The 19299-nt window shown below is 37.8% G+C and overlaps 1 protein-coding gene across 10 annotated transcripts in view; it reads right to left on the bottom strand.

Annotated features, from left to right (window-relative positions):
* Positions 1-358: 358 nt before the first annotated feature.
* rnf123 (ring finger protein 123) overlaps positions 359-19299 on the bottom strand; it is a 107990-nt gene continuing 89049 nt past the window's right edge. For 8 of the 10 annotated variants that reach the window (XM_086150242.1, XM_086150241.1, XM_086150240.1 and 5 more), the window contains 4 exons: positions 18763-18968; positions 13611-13705; positions 4785-4870; positions 359-2352 (listed from right to left, as the gene is read on the bottom strand). In XM_086150242.1, the coding sequence (XP_086006368.1) occupies positions 2253-2352; positions 4785-4870; positions 13611-13705; positions 18763-18968 (487 nt within the window). In that variant the 3' untranslated portion in view covers positions 359-2252. The remainder of the gene's footprint in view (positions 2353-4784; positions 4871-13610; positions 13706-18762; positions 18969-19299) is intronic. The other 2 variants (XM_086150248.1, XM_086150250.1) reach the window with 1 other exon arrangement.

Raw genomic sequence — 19299 nt, 5'->3', positions numbered from 1 at the left:
ACCCATCTTCACTTCCCCACCCTTGTTTTCCTTTTGACCGTCTTCTCCTACGGTCTTCTTTTGTTTTCTCTTGTCTTCCACCTGCTCCCCTCTGAAAAACCCTTCCCCGCCTTCACCTAATCTCCTCTCTTCTCTTTCGATATGTCTCCTTCTTTTTTTTTTTTTATCTCTTTGCATCCTTATATTTACTCAGTCAGGTGGTCAGCTTTTGAACACCAGAAGATGCCTGAACACACACAAACACACACACACACACACACACACAAACAGTAAATGTAAAAATAACTTCTTGTTAATTACAAGTAATTTCAAGTAAACAAGAGGGCAAGAATGAAGATACCAAAAAATTGTGAGACAATTGTTTGTTCAGGATAAATAATTTAATCCACTTACATGTCGATACACACCAACACAGACACACACACACATGTGTGTGTGTGTATGTGTGCACACTCAATCAAAATAAAGGAGAAATAAAACACAACAAATGATCTGTCGACATAGAAACGAGACAATGTAAACATAAGTATTTCTGATTCTGGTTCTGATGAATCCACGGGACAGACCACTTTTTATCTAGAGGGCTAAACGTCCCAAATCTTACTCGACTGAGACGCAGCAGGGATTAACATTTGCGCGTGTGCGCACGCACACACACTCACAAAAACACGCACACACACACACTCACACTGCCCGCACACGGGGCTTTTTAGATCATAACTTCAGTTTAGACTTTTATTAATTTGCAGTGACAGGGGCGCAGACTGAAGCGGTAAGGTGGAGCTGAGGAAGGACACAGGAGGTGGTGTAGAGGGGATAAAAAGAATGAAGGTATGATGGAAGAGATGACTGAGGAGGGATGAGTTGCTTGGCTGACACCTTACGCTTTTTACAGTTACATATATAAAACCGAAAGTCGTAAGGAACTGGAGTCTTCCTGGAGTCGCAGCACACTAACGTTATCTTGGTTGTTACGCGTTATATGCTAATCTTACAGTCTTAGCACAGTAGTAGCTTAGTCTTTTCCTAGTCTTGGGCTTCCGACAATATAAAACATGTTTGATACTATCGCAAGTCTTTCAGTCTATAGGTTGATGTAACACAAGCAACAACCAGTAGATTAGCTCCAACAAAACTGGAAAAAGGAAACCTGGTGGACAAAATCAAACAGCGGTGTTGGGAGCAGAGACGGTATTTCTATGCGTTATGGATGAACAGCAACATCGAAGGATGTCCGGATCAGTATAGACTGTCCAGAAAAAGGACACAATGCCAAATCTCCAACGTATCACAACAAAGTGGAGAAGGACGAGCTGTAAGATACAGTCTTTGTAAAATTTCAGGCTGAGAATTAAAGTAGTAAAAACTACTCTTTAGTTCCAAGCTGGTGTGAGATTATAATTTTCACAAGACTTTTCCAAATCTTTTCAGTCCTAAGATGGTGATGAAGGAGTTGTCTGAGGAAGTAATGGGAGGAAGCTTAGGGAGCATTTGACAAATGGAGAATTGGAAGAGATGAGGGAGGGGGTCGGGAGAAGCAGGACAGGGAGGAGTGAGGGGAAGTCTGGATGATATGAGAAGGTTAGGAGGAGGGGACAGAAGAGGTGAGGAGAAGCAAACAGGAGAACAGCTGGAGAACATTGAAAGAATTTTACAAAGCCTGTTTTTTTCAATCAGAGGATTTTCCTTCAGAGATCAGATTTACGTCCTGGTGTCTGCTAAAATCTGACCTGACTGATTATTTTTATTGATGATTTATTGTAAACCCCTCAGCGTTTGGATGTGGCCAGTCAAACCTTCACTGGTTCCCTGGAACCCTTGGAAGACACATTAACTTGTGTGTGTGTGTGTGTACTGACTAAACAACAACTGGGCAGACCTAACAAGCTGAGACAGGTTCAATGTAAATTCTGTAGATCAGTAGGAAGAAAGTAGTGAACGGGAAACAAAAGTGTATATAAACATCACGAGAAAGACATTACACCCATTTACATCATCTGTATGTGTGTGTCTGTGTGTGTGTGTGTGTGTGTCTGTGTGTGTGTGTGCAAGAGAGAGAGAGCGAGAGAGAGCGAGAGAGTGTGTGTCAGTGCTCATCATTGCTCTGGCTCTGCTCATGTTAATCATTTTCAGTGACTTTCAGCTGATGGATGCAGACGAGATGCTGACCAGGAATCTTTGGGTTGGTGGCTGTGTATATGTGGTGTGCCTAAACATACATGAGTGTGTGTGTATGTGTGTGTGTGTGTGTGTTAGGAGCTGGTAGGCTTGCTGTAATCCTCTACTCCAGTGATGGTGGCTTTGCAGAAGAAACAGTCCTTGTTGTTCATCAAGTGCTGGTTGATACAGGCTCTGCAAGAGAAATATAGTGGATGTAATCCCTACACACAAAAGTAATCAGATTACCCTGTCCCAATGAGTTGGGAATTTGTTTCACAAACAACTCCACTTATATTTAAAGTACATTTAATTGCATTTTAACTCTACATCTAAATTTGTAATTTGGTCATTTTTAGTATTTAATATTTTATAGCCACAGTGAAATTTTCAGTCAATTTTAACTACCCTTCAATATTTTTATAGGAAATTAATTAATGAGTATGACGCCATAAATTCACAGCAGAGAATCTATCTCAAATTCCAAATGAATTGTCATTCTTTTTTAACTTGCTGAAGGGGTTCAGCTGCAGGGTAAAAAAAGTCGTACGCTGATCTTTGTCACTGTAACCGTGATGGGAGAAAAGGAGATGGAAGTGACAGAATGAGGTGGAGGTGAGTCCTCGCATGGCTTTGGGTTGCTGAGATCAGCTGCATGATTTATATCAACCAATTAGGAGCCAGAATAAGAAGCTATACTCACATCATAACATACACACAGAGACAAATGCACACACGCATGCACGCACACACCTTGCTGCAGCTTGGTTTATGAGTGCGTCCCTTAAACCCTCAACTGAACCTAGATCCAGGTCAGACGCGTTGACCGAGGTCTAACACTTACATCAGTTCCCTCAAACCCGGTTCTGAATGTCCTTAGAGAAACTATAGTTTCAAAGATTTGTGATGTTTGTTTAAAGGACAGCTATAAAATGAGAGCACTGAGGAGCTGTGTGTGCGTGAGTGTATCTGTGTGAGTATTATGTAACCCTGCAGGCAGTGTGTGAACATGTTATAACCTCTACAGCAGTGGGGGATCTGACGTTGTGTCTGATGAAAATTCAGCAGGAGCCCCTTCATTTTGCATTATTTATCTTTTTATCTGTTTCCTGTGTGAACCATCACTTCATGCTCCATGTCTGAATGAGCCCTGTATCCAAATTTCCATACTACTACTTAGGATGCTCCAAGAGTATGAAAAAGATTTAGTTTATATCCAAATGAATCTGTGTATGCAAGCAAGGGACACCTTCTTTGGTTTCAGTATCCCATAATACAACAAGACAAAGCCAGTCAGAACTTGGCTACAGTTGACAGCCACCAAAGTACAAACACATCTCTCAGAATCCAGTCTAAGTGTGCTTTTATCATCGGACTTACTTCTTATTTTTAGGTCCAACAAAGCTTTTTATTGATTAATTTTTTTTCAATTTTATTTTTTTAAACAATAATACAATGAAATATTAAACAAAAAAATATGTTTTGTCCTTTGGCCTTCTTTGATTGCATTTGTTGTATTAATTTTGATTGAAAAGAAGAAACACCTTTATTTTCACATTCAGTTATACATGCAATAAAACAAGTGAAATTCGACCACTGTATTTCACCCATCATGGATGAACCATGAGCAGAAGTCAGCTACCCAGCAGCAAATTTCAATTCATTTGTTTTTGTAAATTTTGCAATCTACAGCCTATTCTAATAATTATTTAATATGTTGTGAAGGAGAATATACAGAGGAGGTTCTTCCATGTATCAAATAAATACATGTATGGCATATGAAAATTAGTGATGTATATTTTTGAACACTACTGAGTGCTTCTGAAAAACAGATTAGTATCATTCCTAGTAACAGTAGCGTGCTAAATGAGTACGAAATACAATGACACATTGGATCCAGCCAATAGCCTCAAGTATCTTGTGTGAAACAATAAATTGTTGGTTCCTTGGAATATATATACTTCCAACCTCTTGTTTGAATGATGACCTTAAGATTTAATGCTGAACCATTACTTCAAATTTCCGGTGTGCAAATTTACTTCTCCTTCTTGCCTGGATGATGACTTTCAGCTCCTTGCACATAAAATGACTTTCTGCTTCTGTAGTGACCATTGACTTCTATTTCTTGTTTGAATAATGACTTCCAGCCTGTGAAGTGAGAGTTGCATCATTCTTCCTGTGCACACATTCACTTCCTCTGTCTTGAGTGAATAATGAATTCAAACTTCTTGTGTGAACAATTACTTTCTTCCTTCTTTATGAACATCCAATTTCTACATTCAAATTTCATACTGACCACAAAATATCTTCTACAAATTTTCTGCTTTGTTGATATTTCAGTAGTCATTTGTTGTTGTTTGTAACTTGAGGTTTACATGCTTTTGGAAAAAGTCTTGCTTATTTCGAAAGCCCATCTTAAGTTTGTCAATGTTACGTCGAGATGATTATATGACCAGTTTTTCCTTGACTGTCAACGTGCTTTGTTGAATATTTGACATTTTCTGCCTGATATACTAGCTTATTATTAAGCTCTAATGTCTGCCGTGGAAACATTACATGTCTGTAGGAACAAAAGGACTTTTAATGTGTCCCTCCATGAGGACAAGGTACTAAGCTCATGGACTTACTTGCAGGACTTATGCGAGCAGGGCTTGAAGATGGCAGAGATTGAGTGGGCATAGCAGATGGGGCAGAGGTCCTCCTCACTTGTGGGCTGCAGACAGAGGAGAAACAACTTGTAATTCCCAGCAGCTTGGTCACCTGCCACTCTGTCTTTCGGTGTCAGCAAGTCAAAGAAAAAAGATGTGACCTGCTGAGGGACATGAAGACAGATTTGTATCATTTTCACAATTTGTTATAGTTTTCACCTTAACGAGACGCGAAGAAATGACCCGTCCTATTTATCAAAAGTAAAGAAGACATTTATTCCTGAAATATGCAAGTTCTTTGAAATGTGTATCGAATCAACAAGGATTTCTGCACATTTTTTGAAAAAAAAAGACAGAAAGATGAAAAAATTTAAAAGATTTTCTGGTATATATTGCAAAAGCCCCCCAGTCTATTAGAACTGAAGACAGGGTCATAGTCTACAAGAAGAAAAACTCCAGTCCAGGTGTCAGGACAAGATCTGATGAAGACTGACCATGACCTGCATGACTAAAAACCTTCACAGTCACAAACTTAAAATTATTCATTCTCTTATTGTTTCTGCAGTGTATTCCACACACAGGGTCTTGGTGGGAAAGGAAACCTTCCAAGCTGGACTGAGTGGGAGGCAGGACTGAACCTGGTCACCAGTCAATCACAGGGCCACATATCAAGATATATTCACGACCTCACTCGCACCTCCAAACAATTTAGAATATAGAGCTTTCAATTAAGCTGCTGCACTTTTTTGAATAGTGGGAGGAAACCACAGAATGTGGGAGAATATGCAAACTCCCCAGTTGAAATCAAACAAGGAACCTTATTGCTGCAAAGCAACTATTACAACACCATGCTATTTAATGTAACACAACTAATAAAAACGGGAACATAATATTTGTGAAAATATATCAAAAAAGACATCTTAAATACTTCCAGGTATTTTCCTTTCACTTTGCAAATTAGTGAATGAAAGAAAGCGAGCCTTTGGAAATTTAATTAGGGGTAAACTGGTATCAGTCAATATTGAAAAGTGTGCATGTGTGGGTTAGGATTTCAAGTATATTTATATTTCTTTTTGAAAAACATATTCAAACTGTTTAAAGGATTTGTCATTTTAATCCAACAGTATAGTATATTTCATATATGTCCCAATTAAATATCTGATAACTTTCTAGTAACTTTCTTTCTTTCTTTCTTGTCAATAATCTGAGACTTTGGTTTAAAGCTGTTAAAAATGACTCAACCAAGCAAGATAAATATGCTTAAAGTTTGGAGAGCAAGAGATTATTTTAATTGTTTATCAGTAAAATCCATCCTGACCTCCACTCTCTGACATGCTGAAGCAAGATGCCTCACATCTCTGACAGATATCATGGGATGTCTAATTGCCAGGGAACACACTTTCACTTGTTATTTGTACCTTTAGCAGCACTATTCTTCACATTAGATGCTTTCTTCTTGCAAATCTCATCCTGTCAGAAGACTGTCTGGGTCGAAATGCAGTGAATCCTGTAAAAGTCTCGGACTTTTGACCCTCTGCACTTTCCTTAAAGGTGAGACTGAAAACCAGCAGGCGTCAAACACTTCTTTCAGGCGTCAAAGCGTCTGCCAAATGACTGTAATGTAATGTAACATAGCACCGACTTGACCATTTTACATGATGACATAATAAACCAGCTTGCAGTCCAAAACATTTTTGTCTCATCAACATTCTAATCAGACAAAAGAGACCATCAGGTCCTCTTTATCCTCTCATATTCAAGGGCATGCTGCTATGGTGAGACTGAAATAATCATATTACTGTCGAAACGAAGAGAGGCTCAGAAATCATACATATTTGTCCGAGCAACTTGAGATGAACCATCTTTGGAAATTTGTGTATTCATTATTTTGATTACCTTTGTCACTTGACACTCTTGCGAACATTGTGATACCAAGCAATCTGAGCTATCACCGCCTACCCATTGTCCACCCACTTTTAAACCCAGTGTAGTTACTTGGATGGTGAGAAACAGAACTCACAAAGCTGCACTATAGATAACGGGATTTGAGCCTCCATTCACTTGTAGTTAGTCTAAGTCACATGATATAAATAGTTTTAAGACTTCTAGACTGTCCGGCCCTTGGACAAGGACACTGCAGCCTGCATCCGGTGACATCCGGTTAGCCCTCGACTTCCTGGATGGAAATAAAATAATCTAATTTCACTTGCCTCTACATCTTCATAATTCATGATTTCCCCACTGCGTGATGAATAATGGCATATTCTATACTTATCTATGTTATTGGACAAAGGGATCAAAATCTCTGGAGCTTGACAAGTCATTTTACCAAAGCCATACTAACAGCAAAACTGATTGGAAAATAAAAATACTTTAGTGAAGGCCTGGCCCTTCACATTTTCTAGTTTTCTTGAACATCCCCTCTTTAGACTCATGCTCCTTCACTTGCATAAAGTGATACCTACTAAGGATCTACAGAAGTACAATATCTTTTATTTCTCATAGGAAAAGTCCTCAGAAAGACATTTTTCAAACTTAATTTGTTCATGTGAGAAAAAATGTGCAGACATGCCAAAGTGGTGGATTTGGAAATCATTTCCACCAGCAGGTTTGATTTTTATATATTCAAGTACAGCCAGAACACATTGCTCTTTTTTGCCAGTTTTTTGTGAATTAAAAAAAAAAAGGAGACACATTTTCCATCACTATTTGAGTGGAGAGATTAGTTTAGACTGAGTTGAGTTTCCTTCAACTCAAATATTTTCTGGAGATGCTACACTAAAACTGTAAATTCATTGGGAACTCTGCAGACACAGTGGTATCCTGAAAGACTGAAAGTCAGCTGACATGATGAAAACCAAAGATTTATTTAACAGTGCTACAAAAGCTATACCTCTATGATTATAAATCAACAATTAAGAATACGAAATAAAGATCCCACCAATTATCTATCTATCTCGCTATCTCTGCCCCCCATTAGAAATGTCTTCAGACTGGGAATATGTGGGAAAGTTTACCTTCATGCCACAATCTTTGATCTTGTTTGTAATAAATGATAACGATAATATCCAAATTGGCGCAGTGTAATGCAGGTTTTTTTAATCTTGTATGTTTGCACTTTTGGGCCAAGAACTTCACAACTAGGGGCCACATATGTGTCTAAAAGTAGTTTGGAAAGTCTTTATGATACATAACTGGACAGAAAATGTCAAATGTTCAGGCATGAGGGTTTTGACATCAGGCACTCAGACAATCCATCCCCTTTCCAATGCTTTTCCTCTCCTTGTTTCGCCTCCCTCTTTTCTGATCACTGGGGCATTAGCCGAACCAAAGAGGCCCAGACTTCCGTCTCCCACAGCCACAAGGATTCTCTCAACTGACAAAACTATTAGCCTGACATGTGTATGTGAAGGCTTTTTGTCATCTAGCTCATGGCCGCTTATTGTCAAATCTTATTAAGGCAACTGGATTTGTTTTTTCTCATTGAAATTGTTTCATTTCTCATCTGAAAGGCTTCTTCAGTTGAGGCCTTAAGTATGTATCTAAGTAAAAATGAAAACTCCATTATATAATAATATCATATCGGTCTGACACTTAATTCTTCCAGGAAGGACACAAACAATCTGAGACTAAGACATGATGTGACACCATTCAGCAGTTAGTGTGCAACAAGTTGTGACATTACAACTCCATTTTACATCTGATAACTGGTTTGCCTTTAAACAACTAACAAGATTCATTTGCACCATGTGCAATGACTGTCAATGGACAATCACTATCCAGTGGTTTGATAGAATGAAGATGCTTATGCAGCTCGCTATCTACATTTTAATATCAATAGAACAGAATGGGCTGCTACTTTTATCATGAAGTTATTTGTACCATTAGTATATTGGCCTTAACCTTTTCAGATCTCAATTAAATTGCTTTTAGTAGAAAAAAATCAGAAGTTTGGTCCTGAATTTAAAAGAAAATTTGAAAACACCCTAAAAAGAAAAGCCAAACAGACAGTTTTAAGGAAACATTTTGTAACTTTTCTCTAAAAATACATAAGATTGATTGCCAGTTGCCCTGGAAAAAATAACCCTGGAGTTGATTGATTGGAGCATGTAGATTGGTCGGCTCCTTTCCCTCAATGGGATAACCATATCCAGGTCATGTCATGAGATGAACTCTTCTATGCGGCCTCTTCGTCTCAATCCCTGTTTCCTTGCCTCCACTAATCCGTTCCATCTAAAACAAATCAATGCTCCCTCCCCATCGCGCCTCTTTCCTCCCCATTTCCACCCACGTTCCTCTGAGACCATCCTTCATCACATCTAGTTCGTCCTTGGCAGCTAGAACTTTGACTCTCTGGTTGATTCCTGCCTTCCTTTTACATTCAACACCCTAGACTCCATCCATCATTCGGAATTTTAGTGGTCAGTTTTTACATAATAAATTACCATTCAGTGTCCAATAATGAATAACCGATCTGTCGTCAGATCAGACACGAGCAGTGTTTTCTAAAATCAACTCCAAACTGGTCATTTCCCTTGAGCCTTTGTCACCTAACTTCCACTGACATGTAGGGAATTATCTGATAGATGGTTTGGACAGAAGATTAATTTGAATTTAAAACTTGTTTGTTATTAGTCTTTGGTTTTAAAATAAAAAAAAACAACCTGTAAAACATGGGACATTCTATTTTCAAGTGCAAACCAGTATTTAAATGAAATGTTACAGACAGCATTTTCAGGTTTTCTCTTGTTAATCTTTCCATTAATGGTCATTTTGTAGAATTCCTAATTACCTTTCTTTTTGCATTTCACCTTTTCATGCAGTCTTCCTTTTGGTTTTTCATAATTACTTTGGGATTTTAAAGCTACTTCTTAAAATTATGCTTCGATGATTATGACCTCCCAGCGGGTTAGGGTTAGGGTTTAGTTTGGATCTGATAAATTGATTGGTAATTTTCAGGCAGCATTTTTGTTCCTGACTTGAAAAAAACAAATTTGCAAAAAAAAACAAAATGTCATTAACATCATCACTGAATAAATCAGGCAACCGCAAATAAAAAGGAGTTCTCCATGTTTTATTTATTTACTTATTTGTCTATTTATTGCTTGTTTTCTTGACATTAAGCAATAAAGAGATTTCTATTTAATGGCATTAACTGTTCTGATATATATTTGGATATCCATGCTGGATACAGTCATGGAGATAAAGACACTCCAAAACACAATCTGTGTTACTTTGAGCTGTAACATGAATGTTGTGCGTTTGTTGTCATTAGAAACACACTCCAGCTGGCACCTACAGGGTGTGAAGGGAAGGGGAAGCTAGAAAGGGAGGGGGAGGTGATAAGGTCATCAGACGTGAAGGAAGGAAAATGTGTCTGGTCTGAGCAAGCTAAAGGAATGGAAAACTAAAAAAAAAGAAAGGAACCATAAGACAGGGGCAAAAAATGCGAGATGGCATGAGGCAGGTATTCACACTGTCTGACTGGGGAGCCTTGGTTGAGCTGTAGCCTCGAGTGGCTATCATTGTGACACTGAAGGAAGAAGTTTAAAGATAAGAATTGACTGTGTTGAGACAGAAAGATGGTGAGCTGCACCTGGGTTTAATAAAGCAAATGGTCTGCACTTACATAACACTTTCATCCCCATTCAGTTTATCATCAGGAGCAACTTGGGATTCATTGTTCAATATTCAATATTCTGACATTGTGATGAGTTCTCTAGACAGATAAATCCTCAGTTTTTCTTATTATATCAATAAAATAACAACAAAAAAATAAACCTCATGTTTAGAAGAACAAAAATGATGCCAGCCGATCCTTAATGCGAGAGCTTTATAAAAACAGAATCCAAAATATTGGTTTCCACAAAAAAGCACTGGAATCTGTGACTGGGAGTAATCTCACTTACAGATTTCTTCCTAGCCAGTCTGGTTTGAACAGTCTGAACATGAACGATAAGCTGGAGCTTAAAAAAACAGCCTGCTTAGCGTACTTATGAGGAAAAAATAGAGGTCTTAGACTCAAACAAAGCCAAAATGGCTGTTTGACTGATATCCGTTATAAAGCACATATAAAGAACTGTCTCTAGATTGGATTCAAGTCGCTGGCAAGCAGCTGAAGACACCTAAACGAGTGACAACGAACAAACATGGGCTGCCAAGGTCAGGGGTCAGTCTGACTGGATGAGACCAGAAAACAGAAGAGATGTACTTTATACAGATCAGTTAAATTTAAGAAGAATTGAGTGTAAAATGGAGTTTGTTGGTGTTTCCCTTAAAAAGGTCCTTCTTGTCTGTGTTTCTTACCACTGAGACAATACTTAGATGTGAATAAAAAACATTCACCATGAAAAAATGAAATAATAAAAATCTTTAGACTGACTGGATGCTATACAATTTATCACAGAATTAGGAGATCAATTTTGGAGTTTTGTTAATTTGTTCAATCATCCATTCGTGACACTTACATGTTTATGTTTTATCCCTCAGTCTTTTCTTGGATTTATTTTTATTTTGTTATTTTATTTTTCCCCTTCTTGTAAGACATTTTCAATCCAATATTGATATTTCAGGCCATTTACCTATATTCTTCTAGAATATAGGTAAATGTTTTTAAATATTCATGATTTTAACAAGAAAAAAAAAGAACATTTTTATGTATAGCGCTGAATTCCAATTCTCCTAGAGTTTCAACCGAATCCCATTCCCTCAGAACGGGCAACCAGGTGACACTGAACAGGCTGGAAGTGAAAATAAGAGACGGCACTGCACTAATGTCTTTCTGATCAGAGGCAAGAGTCCTCAGATGAGGACAATCACCAGTGTCTGCTTTGATCAGGTGAACTTTATTGGAAGGATGCAGCAGGTTACAGCTCAGTTTCTCATAAAACCCCAGACACAGCACATTCACAGCAACTCCATTTAGACTCTTATTTATTATTATTATTTCATAGAAACTCTGAAGGATTGCTCCTGCTGAGACATATTTATAGTCATTACATATTTATAACCATAGAAAGGCTAAACTTATTTCGGTGGATGAGACAAAAGTTTTAGGTGTATAAACCTCATTGGCTTCCACTACTGTTCAAGTTTTTAGTTTAAATGTATAATTAACCCGGCCTCCCCGATCACCTGGATATTCTCTTTAGTTGCCAAGCCAACATAAAAAAAACAGACAGAGGGTTTGCAGACAGACTTGTCCTGCTGCAGCTTGTCAAACGGGACAGTGATTTAAGACACACTAGAAGAACCTGCTTCCTAAAATGTACACCATGGATACGGTAGGCTACCAAACCTTTATCCTCTGAGATGGCGGGCCAATTTTAGCATGCTAGCAGGCTAATTGATAAACTAACAGTAATTTGGCAAAACAGGAACAATATATATAGCACAATATATAAACACTGACTTACACACTTATCATACCACAGCACACACAGGCACTCAATAACATTCTCTAAATATACAATGACACTAACTGCACATTGAGTTAAGACCTAACATGCATACGCATGCATGCACACGCACAAACCACAATATAAGGGAAAACACAAGATATTCATTGACACCCATATTCACTCTACATGCTGGACGGGCAGACAGACAAAAAAAAACACAACCACTGACACAACCAATGAAGACAAAGTGACAGTGACTGATTGACACTAGATATATAAATATACACTGAACACACATTTACAGAAAATGTTCACAGAAACACACTCTGGCAATGGCATACACAAAATACGCACTGACACACTCCAGCGCCTACTGAATTATACATGTGTTTAAACGAACACACATTTAACACAACTTATCCATTAACTAATTCAGACATTCACGTTAAACGAAAACTCAACATGCGCAGTTAAACAAACAAATAGTAATACACACTCGAACATAGACACACACTGGATGATGAAGCAGAACTGCCCGACTGAAAATCCAACTGCAGACTCAGATTTCACTGACGTACAAACTTTCTGCTGACCAACAGCAACATAATGCTCACATGCTGATAGGCACAAATAACAAACTCGAACACTAAAAGGGGCACTTATACCAAGTAAGGATACACACACAATATAAACAATGTACGTGTAACAACCTCCTCCCAGTCCGCGGTAAAATTGTCAAGAGTTGCCTGGTCCGCGGCAATAAAAAGGTTGGGGACCACCTTTTTATCACACATTACACCTGACAATTTTCTCTGCATTTCTCATGCATTTCTTGATCTATTTCCCCAACTCTCCATTGCTCTGGACAATTAGTACTTAAAATCCTCCAACTTCTTTATCTTCACTCTCTGTAACCTCAGCATTCCACTTGGGTCGCCCTGATTCACACAGATATATTCTGTCTTTCTTCTGCTACTCTTCATTCCTCTCCTTTTTCATTCTCTACCTGCTCCCACTACAGGTCACAATGTCATCTGCAAATATAATAGTCCACGGAGATTCCTGTCGAATCTAATCTTTCAGCCTGTCTATCAGCTTATCCTTGATGCAGTTTCAACTACTCTTTCCCACAACTTCACTGTATGGTCATCAACTTTGTTCCTCTACAAGTCTGCACATCTCCCTTGATCTCAAAAGATGGCCACCAGAACACTTCTCCATTCTACAGGCATTGTTTCACTCTCTGAGACCTTGTTGAATGATCTAGTCAGGAAACTCTACTGCTGCCTCTCCTAGACAATCCCATAACTCCACAGGTATATCAGGACCAACTCCCTTTCCACTTTCCTTAACCCTTTAAAGACCTTAAAAATGTATACATTAACATGGCATGTGTTGAACTCACCGCAGTACTTGCCGCGGCCTGCTGAGACTCCTCTGTCAAGAAAGCCAGCATCAGCTCCACCTTCCGCTTCTCCTCCTCACTTATGTAGTCTGTATCTGCAACACACACACAGGCACACACATATGAATACATACCACATTAACAAAGGACATGTGGTCATTCAAACAGAGTGACGTTTTAAAAGCAGGAGGAAACCTGACAACATTCTCAGCTATGGAAAGTATTTTACCAGAAACTAAACATTAATAGTAATATTATATTTCATCAACATTTTTTACTTTACTAATGTATTTGATTTCAACAAATACTCCTACGCCTTCAACTATCAGCTTTAGCACTGCCTGACAACTACCAATAGAAGTACAAGATAAAATATGATTCAATTATGATTCAATAACAGAACGATTGTCACGTTCAAAAAAAAAAAAAAAAAAACTGTAGCATCAGATGCTCATCTTTAAGTGTTTAAGTGTTTGTTGTAATTTGTCTGATTGAAAGAATGCCTTTAATTTTTCCAGTTTTTTTTTCTTCAACAAGTCTAGATTGTTTAATATATATCTTCTGGTAACCTCATGATGATTTTGGATGATTACTTACGGATTTTGTATGATTACTTGCCGGTTCTTTTTAGTATATTTAAGGAGTTTTAAAGATGAATTTACTTGACTTGAAGATAATTTCTAGCTTATATTTTGATGATTTACAGATTTATACATGCCATGTCTTGCTAAACCTTTCTGTAGAAAGTGGACTTAATTTCTGTCCTTGAAGACTTTTCACATCTCATCCAAGAAGCTCCAATAATTTCCAGTATAGAAAAGCTAGTGTTGGGGGTAGGAACTGGTATAGGTTGACTGGATTCAACCTTTATCCCAGCTTCAGACATAGTGATCTTTTTAATATCCGGAGGATGGACATGGAGATTGAGAGACAGTGAGATGGAGGCAATCATAGATCCTAGCTTCTTACTTCCAATCTTTACAAGCATCTTGTATCCTAATAACATCTTTCACAAACATCCTGAAACACCACGTGTGTGTGTTTTAATTTAATCAGTGATAGGTTGAGTCATAAAATTCTTATCTTTTTTAGATATTTATTAGATCAATTTTTTCAATAACTATCAGTCAAAAACTGACTTTGCTGATTTTCAGGTCAGGTCATCACATTTTACATCTATACTAATAAACTTGGTTCCACATTTCCATCTCGTTACACCCTGGACCAGCTGCCAGTCCATTGCAAGGCCCCATATAAGCAAACAACCATTCACTCTCTAATTCATAAATCCAGGCCATTTTGCCATATATTTCAACTACCGGTAACCTCCTGCATGTTTTTGGACTGTGGAGTCCAAAAATGTCACTTAAAAATGAGCCACAAATGATTTAATAAGGACAGCTCCATAGAGAAAGGTCCCCCGTGGGAAACAAACCAGGGTCCTTTGATATTCCTTCGAAGCATTTACCAATGCGCCACCATGCCGGCTGTTCAGCATTTCCTGCTGTTTTTATTTCAAACGCTTCGTTACATTTCATTGATTGGTCATTTATTTCCACATACAGAAAAAAATTTGTATTGACTTGATCTCAGTTGTTTGGAATAGCTCATTCAGAGAGAAAAAAAAAATATATTTCTGCTTTCCTCCACAGTTTTAAGCCTTGATGCATCTAATACTTTTCCTGGTGGTTCTCTAGAGAGGAAGGGAGGATATTGATATTTTTCATTCCGAAGCTGTGATTATAAAGAAGAGCTTCTGCACACAAAGGAAACCCAAGTATTTTCAATGGAAGGAAAAAATGATAAAAAAATGTATTCTGGATGAGATTCGAGGTGTATTTCTGTCATTCTGAAGGACTGTTTCCTGGCATTTGTTACTTTGTTATTTTATATCCTCCTTGCTATGTGTCTGAAACAAATCAAATAAGTTTTTATTTCTTTAAGATATGTTCACTAGTGAAGAAAAAAGAAAAACAATTCAAAAATCATTTCCAAAAATACAGAAAAAAAATAGGTGAGTAATAAAAATTACAAAAAATATACTAAAATATACTAAACCATAAAGTCAATAATTTTAAAGGAGGACAAAAACAAACCATTTTCAAAAATTAAAATGTCACTTAGAAATGAGCCACAGATAATTTAATAAAAAAGAAATTACTGAAAAATATGCAGCTAGTGTAAAAAACCCATTTAAGGGATTGTAAAACAAAATTGTGTTCCTAATTTTTTTAATTTAGTATTTCATTTTTACTACTGTTATGTATTCATTGATTTATTCTTACACATTTCTTCCAAGCATCTTTCTAATATTCAGAGGAAAATTACACAGAGCAACTTCTCATTGCAAATATTTTACTTTAATTTCCCACAGGTATGACTCTCCTCTGTGCTTTTAAAGGGTCCATGTTTCCATATCTCATTAGTTTTTCCATCAGTGTGTAATTTTCCATCAGGCTTTAAAATTTTCGTTTCTCAAGGAAAATCACATAAAGCTCATTTGAAGTCACACTCCGCCCTCCAATCATTCCAGCACCATCCATCAATTGTCTGCAGCTTATCCTCAGGGTCACGGGGGATGCTGGAGCCTATCCCAGCAGTCATCGGGCGAGACTGGTCGACAGTCAAGGGCCACATATACAGAGAGATAACCATTCACTGGAATTAAATATTATCTTGTGAATTTGGTGTGAAGTTAGTTGGCTTTCAGTTTTTTAATATTTAGTTTCCGGTAAAATGCTGTCCATATCTGAGAATGTTGTCAGCTTTCATCCAGCTTTTAGAACTTCACTCTGCCTGAATGACCATGTATTTTTGCTCAAAATATACAGATAAAAATGAGCCAAATTGGATGCAAAATAACCAAAGTTCAATATGTAATTATGGGAAAATCAGAAAGGACCAGGATATGTTTTTTTTTCTTTGAAATAAGGAAAAAATACATTGCAGAACAGAGCTTAACGTTTTGTTTGAAATTACTGAAAAAATGGGGGGGGGGGGGGGGGGGGGGGCGTGGCACAGTAGATAGAGCAATCGTCTTTGGAAACAAACATTTCTGGTTTGATTCCTGACTTCCTGTGTCAAAGTGTTGTTGAGCAAGACACTGAACCCCTAACTGCTCCCCTGGCACTGGTGGACGGCAGCCTACTGCTCATGGTTCATCCATGATGGGTTAATTACAGAGAACAAATTTCCCCAAGGGGATTAATAAAGGATAAATAATTGTTAAAAAAAAAAATAACAGAGTGGCGGTGAAAAGATCACAAAATGTGGATGAAAAAGCAGATTGACGGCAATGAGACACAGAAACTCCCTGAGTTGAATCATGTCTCTATTTCCATCCATCTCTATTTGCATCTATTCCTCTGCCTCATCCATTATACATGTGAGGCTGCAGGGATACACACACACACACACACACACGCACTACAAACTATCAGCATCAATCCATTACAAACATTTCTTGCATAAGGGACTTAGAGATTGAGATGAGTTTGTTACTACATTTTTCATGACATTTCCATGTGATACCAAGCTCATTTGTAAACAAAGTTTGTTCCACTTTTTCCATTTCCTAACAGAATTTCTTTTTGGATGCTGAGTATTTTCACTATATGTGCATATGCATTCTCAGCTAATTTAAGGTTCAATTGAAGGAGAAGACAGCTGATGGGAAGGGGAGATGAAGGAAAAAATGAAGGGGTTAAAATTCAGAGGTGAGGAAGAAAAAGAAAAAATAAGGAGGAAGAGGAAGGGACGGAGGCATGGATGGAGAAAACACGAAAGGGAAAGAAGAGGAGAGAAAGATAAAGGAGGTAGAGGGGAGGGTGAGAGGAAAAAGAAGATGAGAAAGAACAAGAGGTTGAAGACAAAGAAAGAAGAGGAAGGAGAAAAAAATGGGAGAGGCGGAGGGGAAGGACAGGATGTCAGCAGTCCGTAAGCATGCTGGGCATCATTATGACAGAAAGGTTTGATTCCCAGCCTATGAAGCCGTCGAGTCTTGACTCTTGTGGACCCCTAGATTTCCCTACTAGAAGTCAACTAGTTAATTTCAACTTCAAAGTCAGAGCACCAAGCAACGGAAACTCAAGTGTGAATGAATACTCACATCCTGGTAATTTTGAAAATAAAGTGCATGAACGATTATGAGATGTGACCTTGTCTGCCTAATATATGACAACACTTGCCTTAAAATTGGATTAGAAAGGTCCAAGATATACTAGGTAATCAAGTTTCCTTCTGCGGGTAATCAGCCTGCTGTGCGTGTGCTTACACACCCACCCACATTTTCTTATTTGTTTTATATTTATCTTTCATAATTGCAACAATCAATTTCACTCTGAACTTCTTCAATATTTATTATAAATTAGATATTTCTGTGTTGTTTTTAGATAAAGGTTAAAAAAAAGAAAAAGAAAAAAACAAAAAACGTGAAAAGGCAAGCACACACACAGAAATGCACATTTGCTGAAATGATCCTTTAAAAAGTAATCGTGGTAATAAACCTGGATGTTTTATGGTGGGAAAAGGGATATCATTTCAGGTTTATGAGATTAAATACATTATCTGAGAGACAATCTGATTATTACATCTGGTCAGATGAATTTTGCATTGTCCCAGTAAAACCTGCATTAAAGATGGTTTCTATGTGTGACCTGATGGATGAAACTATTAGGTGCCTCCCTGTGTGTGCTCTATCTTCTAGATGATGTGGTCCCTTTACACCATTAAGTAAATTAATCTGCTGTCGTTGTGCACCAGCAGCCAAGAGTCTTGTCACAGTGACAAGAGGTTCTCCTACTTGGAATCAGTTAAAAGACTTAATCATGATGTTTGTGACTGCAATGTATTTTAAATTCCAGACAAAAATCAATGTAGACATCAAAATGACAATTGCTCAAGAAATATAGTTGTTAAATTAGATTTTTACTCAAATCTTTCAGCTGGATTGTGTTCTTTTAGGAAACATGACACAGGTTGATACAACATGAAAACACAGCTTCTTTAATGTAAGGTAGGTTAAAATAAGAAATATTTTTTCTGTGTTCTCTATCTATATTTGGGCTGGCTGAGGGCGCCACACATTTGTCTATAGGTAGAATTCCTTTCTTTCAGTCCAAACACCTTGAGAACTTTCAAGAGTTCTACTCACACGCATGCAGAGAGAAGTGTTTCCTCTCTGTGGTGGCAGGGAGGGGCGGGGCAACTGCAGTCCCCAGGGAGCCCACAGTTGGTTGAGTAACGGGACCAAACGTTGCAGCAGTGCTGGAGGTGTCGCCTTTCTCCCCAAGTAGGTGCTGGATGGAGTGAAGCTGAAAGCAGGGGTCCGATAGCAGAACAGACGCCGCCCGGGATATCCTTGAAAGAAACAAAAAGTCAGGGAGCATGTTTACTTCCAGTCTGGCCAGAATAGAAAAGTAGGATGGTATTTGCCTTTAATCGTTCCACAACCGGGAAGCATAAACAAACTACATCAAACAAAAAGTAGTATTAAAAGTTAAAGACATTGAAACAAGCACACTGATCCTTATCTACAGAAAAAAAAACAGATCGCTGATAACTGATGATCACAAGCAGATAGATAGATAGCAGAACCAGGAAATCAGAGGTTCCTTTAGACACATGTTCACAAATTGACAAAAATTACATTTTGTGACTGAAAATAAGTAAAAAAAATAAATAAAAAAAA

This window comes from Fistularia commersonii, chromosome 7 (assembly GCF_037954325.1).
Source record: "Fistularia commersonii isolate RoL2024-O1a breed Wild chromosome 7, RoL_Fcom_v1.0, whole genome shotgun sequence".
Classification (NCBI taxonomy): Eukaryota; Metazoa; Chordata; class Actinopteri; order Syngnathiformes; family Fistulariidae; genus Fistularia; species Fistularia commersonii.
This window is presented reverse-complemented; position numbering and strand designations above follow the sequence as displayed.